This window comes from Rhipicephalus microplus, chromosome 2 (genome assembly GCF_043290135.1).
Source record: "Rhipicephalus microplus isolate Deutch F79 chromosome 2, USDA_Rmic, whole genome shotgun sequence".
Classification (NCBI taxonomy): Eukaryota; Metazoa; Arthropoda; class Arachnida; order Ixodida; family Ixodidae; genus Rhipicephalus; species Rhipicephalus microplus.
Window position 1 is genome coordinate 130,161,575 of NC_134701.1, and position 7,336 is coordinate 130,168,910.

The window sequence follows — 7,336 nt, forward strand, 5'->3', positions numbered from 1 at the left end:
TGTAAAGGAAGAGCAAACAGTTGGCCGTCATATGCAATCAGGTGCCCGTCTGATGCAGTGCTTTGAGATAATGACATTTTTTTCTAAAAGCCTGCAAAAGGGATAAAATGATTTCACGTGTGATATGTGCCTCACACTGACACAATTCCAATGACACCAGTCTTGGTGCAAGATGCTTGTTAGGCTAGAAAAATGTAAAAAGATAAAGTACATGCTGTGCTAACCCACTGGAGTCGTGCACACACTTGTCGTGATGTCATAAATTTTTGACAAGCCATCTGCTATGGACTGCATACATCTTTCTGGACAAAAATATCTATCGTTGTTTCCTAAGGAAGACAAGGACATAACATGATAAGCTTTAGAAAACTTTATCGAGCCAATGTGGCATCAACATGAAAGAAAAAAAAGACTAGAATTCCTCACGGTGATATTAAGGTGGACATTGGCCTTTTCACACGAAAGTGGAAAAAGAACCTTCAGTCTTGATTGTCTCATTTAATAATGAACCCATGATTGCAAAATTTTATGACCATAGAGCTGTCGAAGAATGATTCAAAAGTCTCAATTGCTTCACTGCTTTAATTCAGTTTCCTTTGAGCTTGACAGCTAAAATCCAGCCACCATAGCCTTGGCAATCGTATATAATGTCTGCACATTTGTCAGTTGCTTTCATCATCCTTTCTCACAAAGAAAGGCCATACCAAATGATAAGCGCACTATTATTAAATATATGTTGATCAAAATTATTACTTCCTTTTGTAACTAATTTATTTGGCATTCCACTGGCATCTCAAGCCAGTGAAGAATAGTGGGATTGAGCCACTATCTGAAGAGCGGACGCCGCAGTCACTGTTGCATAAAAAAATGAAAGAATGGACTGTTGCATGACTGTGGCAAGACTACATGAAGTGTCAAGTAAGCCATAGTTAGCTCACAATAAGAGATACTTTTTATTGCAGAAACACTTGCCCTTCCTAATTGACATTCATTTTATTGATGTGAAGTAGACTGGCAACTATCGTGGAGAGCCTCTCAAAGGTAGGGTTTTGATTTGTGTGGGCTCTGGTGCTTGCCATTTTAAAAGCCCAGAGTATACACCATGTTTTGTATCTGCCTCCTTGTGTCTTCTAGCACCAATTTGCTAGCTTGGTGACAATATTAGCCAAAGGAAAGTTGTTTCTTCGAGTGTTTAAGGTCCTTTCTTGCAAGGTGTTCAGCATTGAATATGCAGAAAAAACCAAGCTGTGCTCTTCTTTTCGTCCGAATGGCCATTTGAACTGCAGCGAGAATTCCAACAGTAAACTGATCACTGTACGATTGTTAAAATAACGCACCATATCAATAAAACTTGTTGACAGGACTTCAAGTAACAAACTTCCGGCAAATACTCTAGCTCAAAAAGAACTACCGTAAGTTTTACTGTCTTTGTTATCAAGCACTGTTGCACACAAATATGATTTTAAGGCCTTGCACACTCCTCATACAGGTTATTTGATAGGGCATGGATCTTGAGGCCTCTGCACTATAATGTTACTATAGGTTAAAAAATCAACAGACTGGATTTATTCACTGATAACTAGAGACCGAACTACAGGCAAATGCCTATTTTGTTTCTTGCACTCCTGTCATGCCACTTTGATATATGAGCATGAATTAGAGGTTAAGAACGGCTTTTTACGGCACTTCACTAACATAAACGGCACTTCACTAGGTCCCATGAAAAAATTTGATTTCATTGACTGATATGTCGAGTTTAACGTGCCAAAACCACCATATGATTACGAGAGAGCCCGTAGTGGAGGGCTCCGGAAATTTCGAACGCCTGGAATTCTTTAACAAGCACCGAAATCTGAGCACACAGGCCTACAGCATTTCTGCCTTCATCGAAAATGCAGCCGCCACAGCCGGAATTCGATCCCAAAATTTGCAGGTCAGCAGCTGAATACCTTAGCCACTAGACCACCGCGGTGGGACCATGAAAAAGTTTAGTGAAGACGCTGGAAGTTGTTGCATGCCCAATGAAAAGCTTTGTACTATTATAATTTTTGAATTCTTTTATTACAAGCTGTGAAAGCACGATTCGAGGAGGTAAGCTTCAAAATTTTGCCACTTGCCCGGTGCAGACTTTAGAATCCAAATTCCTTCCCAGCCCTCTTCGGTATCGGAGCAACTCTGAGTCGGAAGATCACACGACGCAGACGCAACACGTCATGCGCACACAAAGTTACATTCACATAACATGCCCATGCGAGATTGTGCATGCAAGCAGTGTCATGTCGTTTTGATGTTTTCCGTATTGTACTCTTGATTCTGCGGGTGAATCCCTTTATGTGCGCACATTCGGAGAGGCTGGCATGAATCATGTATCCTGGGCCCGATACACAGTGTCACACTGCTGGAACTGCTCTAAGGGCCGATGCACCAAAAACACACCAAACATTGTGAATGCTGACACAGGCACGCTGCAAGAACACTAATGCAAACGAAATGGGAGCAGCTTAATCTCGCATCTCGCTCAATATGAAGTGGAGAATAATAATATGCGTAGATTTTGTTTGTATGTTTTAGTATTTCCGTGAACCTTGATTCTTCTATTCTGACACCAGATTGAACATAATAATCACATCGCCTCGAATAGTTCTCAGAGTGTCACGTACTACTTTGACGTATGGAGGACGATTCCTTGTTGTATATGTCACCTCTGCCATGTTCTGGCGCACCCCCCATGATGAAGATCAAGCTACGTTCAGTCTGACATTTCACCTCTTTTTGGAGCGCGCAGCATTGCAAATCTTGGCAGATGAGATCACGTGCACCCCATATATGCATTTCCCTTGCCTGCTCATAATTCTCACACCTGGTGAAGGGCCCTTTATAGTGCTCACAGACAGTAGGAAAATTTACCCTGTGTGATCAGAACAACTTCATATGAGGCAAAATGACCCTTCTGGCCTATTAGCGCACTGGCTTTTTGCTGCTGTTTTGCCCTTCTACGTCATGTTGAAAATAAAGAGACCCAGTAGCGTGCTTGTTCGACAGTGGACACCTATCTCATTATGCTGGGCTAGAAAAGAAGAGACCGTATACTGCAAACCCTGCGGGGAAAGAAATTGCATGGCTATGCTAAACTATTGCCGCCTTTGTACTGTCCTAAACTAAAACTTTTCTGTTTGCTTTCCTGTCGTAGACAACAGATCTGACACGTATTTCTTCGAAAATCTGAATTTTGTCTAAGTTTATTGTGCCTATACTTAAAATTTCGGGGGCCTACAACAATGTTTTGCCTGCCTATTTTGGTGCCTGCACCCCAGCTTTTTAGTGCCTATAAATGCAGGTCAGCATGTTCAACTGCAGGTCAGCAGTTGAGCACCATAAGCACTAGACCACCGTGGTAGGTAAAGACCTACTTGAGTGTGCTTAGATTGACTACAATGCATGCATGGGTATGGTATACAACATCACTGTGTCGAATAGCAGGTACAACTGCCTCTATGATTGTGCAAAGCAAATCTTCTATAACATGAAGGGAGTGGAGATTTGGAGCATATTTTTTGGCTGAGCTTTGCAACCAGACGACCCAAATCAATTGCATGGTCATGTAACTTACTTTAACTGAATATATAGATCACATAAACTACCAATTTGTTCTATTAAACTGTCATAATAGTTGAGAAATTTAGGCTTGTAATAATACAGTAATGAGGCTTGACATTCAGTTTTATTATTACAGTAGAACTTTGATTATTCAAAACCTTTTTGTTCTGACTGGCAGGTGATTCAAAATTCAGAACTGGTGCCTGAAATGTTGTAGGAATAGAAAAAAAAACTACTGTAAAAGTGTAAGTGTAACGCTATGACATAACCAAGGATTCTTGTAGATAAATCCTTCCTTTCATGAAAATCTCATGTCTCTAACACCAAACCAACGCAACAGTGTGACTAGTAACACAAGGCGTGCAAGAAATGGTGCATAAAAAGTGATCAAATGTCATTCTCAGAATACATTGTCACCAGATAGACGGTGCCGACTGCTTGGTCCCTACGACCATCGCTGCACAGAGAACTCGCAGCCCTAGCTACCATGAATCACTGCCCTCGACCATTAAGACTGCTGTGTCGCTCATAGACACAACTAGGCTCACTGCCACTGCTGCCCACTAGTGTGGCGCACTCACTTTCTAGTTGACCATTGTTTTCAGGTGCCAACCATGATCACTGCTCGCAAACTCAACTGCACCCTGCCATCCATACAATGGAGGGTAAGGTCATCTGCACAACGTTCAAAGATGCTCTCGGTAGCTCAATCTGCATTTTATTATATGGCTCAAGCTCAATTCGAATTACCAGGTTCCACTATCTCTCAATTTATTTATTTTAAATACCTTACAGGCCTGTGTAAAGGGGGGGGGGGGGGGGGGGGCTTTAAAATGACACCAATCAGCCCAAAATAGAGATGTAAAACAATCTACACCCTACAGAAAACTTTAACAGTTCCCACATGCTATTTAGATAATGCAAAATAAATATAGAACAAATGCATAATACGTGCAAAATACCGACACAATATATACAAATCCAGCTTTTTTAATTGATAACGTTAGTGAAAATGTCCAACTAGTTGGTAATGAAATATGTCAGGGTTGGACGTGAAGCTAGTCAAGCAGGTTTTTCCATATTCTAATGGCGCTTAGAAGTGCTGATGCACTCAATGTTAAAAGTGTGACGAAATACGCCTATAAAACTCATATTATTAGGCAATCTTTTGAATAAACCCCTGCATATAAATCTCAATACTATTCTTTGTATATTTGGCATTACGTGGTTTGATTTAAGATTGTGTGATTGCTTTGGTGTAGTTGCAAAAGTGAAAAATTTTTTTTATTGAGCACTGAGGGAAGAAGATTTAGGAAACTGCAGGCCTATTGTATTATACTTGATTACCTCATTATGATTGGTACAGCTCCGCAAGTTCGACAATTGTTGGAGACACAGACAGGTGAGTCCCAACTGTCATTAAAGGCCATTAAAAGAGTTGCAGTTTCAACTCATTGGCTCACAATATTTCTAAGCAGTGCAATGCAAGACGAGGAGGGAGACCAAGTCCTTTTTCTCTATGCCCCTATCGTGCTTGGCGTTGAACCATGCAGTAATACGGAACCTTTACATCAGATCTAAGGTGGAGCTAGCAAACGCAACTTGCGGCGGTACTCTCGGTCAATCACTTTCACCAGTAGCCACACCCTTCTCAGATTGCAAGACAGTAACCCCCAGTATTAAGAAACGCTGCTTGAGTAGCCACCGACTTTATTGCAAAACAAACCCGTTTCGAACGCTCTGTCTTTAGGCGGTGCCAAAGCAGCACAAACGCACAGACGCGTTTTAAACGCGCTGCATTGAAGGCAATTTCAAGTCAAGAGTCAAGGTGCGTTTCTGAAGAGACCCCTGCACCCATGTGTCCAGCGTCAGCTGCCACAAAATCTCACAAAAGTGAAAGTTTTCAAAAGTAAATTATTGCAACCAAGTATGCGTCGATTGCTCTTACAGTCGCCAGGTTGGTCTTAATTTAAATAACTGATTGTTGTAGTTGGGTGCGTGCTGTTTGTTACCACGGTACAGCGCTTTTGATTGAGAAATATGTTATTGAAAAATTGGCGCTTTGTACACAAACATGGTGCATATGCGTGGTCGCTATGGGTGTAGGAGGCACTTCTGAAGAACTGCTCGACCATGCTTAATGCATTGCGCTGCCTAACGACCAGCACTTTACGTGCCCGACAGCATTACCTCACTAAAAGGTTATCACACTGGCGATGGCGGGATTCGAACCCACCAATGGTCTACTTCTCCGTCATAATGGTCACACAATGAAAACAGACGAAAACCATGTCTGCGATTTCGGGACATTGCAACGGCCTGCGCTGCTTACCTGGTGCCATAGCGACAAACACTGTTGAGTATCCAAGACGTGCGCGACTCCGCACTGTACTTTTTCATCCATGCTTCGGCGTCATCCGCATTATCGAAGCTTGCGCGCAGTACTCTGATGTTTTCATTGGACGCGGTAGCGTCTTCCACAATGTCGAAGCTAATGGCTTCAGACATTATTCGTTGTTCCGGCTCACTGTATCCTGGCTCAGCTGTGGTCAAACGCGCTTGCACTATGACATCTCTTTCAGCACGGGACGACTTGAGGTTGTTCTAGCACGGTTCACAAAGTGTCACCTGAACGTTTAACGTTCAACGCACTGGTCTCAACGATGCACAACGTAACCACATGGCGAAAACAGCGCGGAACTACGCTGAATGTAAACATTGCCACAAAAATCAAAATTGCTTAATGATGATGACGATGGCGATGTGACATTTCATTTAAGCTGGTGGGAACACATTTGACTCCAGATTTGACTTAATTTTTTTTTACCTCAGGTGTCCACAAAAACATATTAGAAATGAATACAAAAATTGCAAATAAAAGTTAGACAGGAATTAAAAAACCACCAAGAAAGGTGGCTTCAGAGCCCGCTGCAAATTTCCAAGAAACGTAGATTCGTTTGTAAGTTGTAACTAAAGCAAGGGGCCCTAAAGTGGTTTGTATGGTTTTGCATAAAAGCAATAATTGAGCCGGTGAAAGAAGCTTAAAGAATTACTTGCGCATCAATCTGAGTCCAGAAATTGGTCGGCATTGGTCGTGCCCTTTCGTCAAGGTGGAACACGAAAGGATACAACTCATTTTTCGACCGACTTGGTGCTAAGCAGCGCCCGTTGAGTTGTTATATATGATTTCATTTGTTACAAATTGTGTTTCATTTGGATCTATTGTATCGTTGTACCCTTGTATCGTGATATCACATTGAATTCTTGTGTACATGTATGCCAACATAATCATGTATATTAGAGCAAATGTCTTCACTGTAACGTAGTGATGTTAGTCGTGAAATATAGATGTGCTGAAATGTATGTGCCCTGTTACTGGAGTGGTATGAAGCCTTTGTGTTCTGTACATGCTGTAAATATTTTTTTATAAACAAAGAAATTAAAAATACGTACACTGGTCTGAAAAGCACACTAGTTCTGGATGGCTGGGAAAGTGCCACTTTTTCCAAAACACGTGGGGTCCGTCAGGGATGTCCATTGTCTCCTGTGCTATTTGTCCTCAGCCTTGAGCCATACTTGCGTGCTATTGACGCGGATTCACGTGTCCAGGGTCTTGCGCTTCCTGGTAGCGGTGTCGTGAAAGTCACAGCTTTCGCTGATGATATAACCTTGTACCTTTCAGATGAAGATAGCCTTTCACGCAGCCTGCGTGTATTTTCCCAGTATGGCGACATTTCAG

General features: G+C 42.0%; 1 protein-coding gene across 1 annotated transcript in view; it reads right to left on the reverse strand.

Annotated features, from left to right (window-relative positions):
* LOC119170736 (uncharacterized) overlaps nt 1-6,336 on the reverse strand; it is a 61,765-nt gene extending 55,429 nt beyond the window's left edge. The window contains exon 1 of the mRNA XM_037421986.2: nt 5,930-6,336. Within this exon, the coding sequence (XP_037277883.2) occupies nt 5,930-6,105 (176 nt within the window). The 5' untranslated portion in view covers nt 6,106-6,336. The remainder of the gene's footprint in view (nt 1-5,929) is intronic.
* Nucleotides 6,337-7,336: the final 1,000 nt, after the last annotated feature.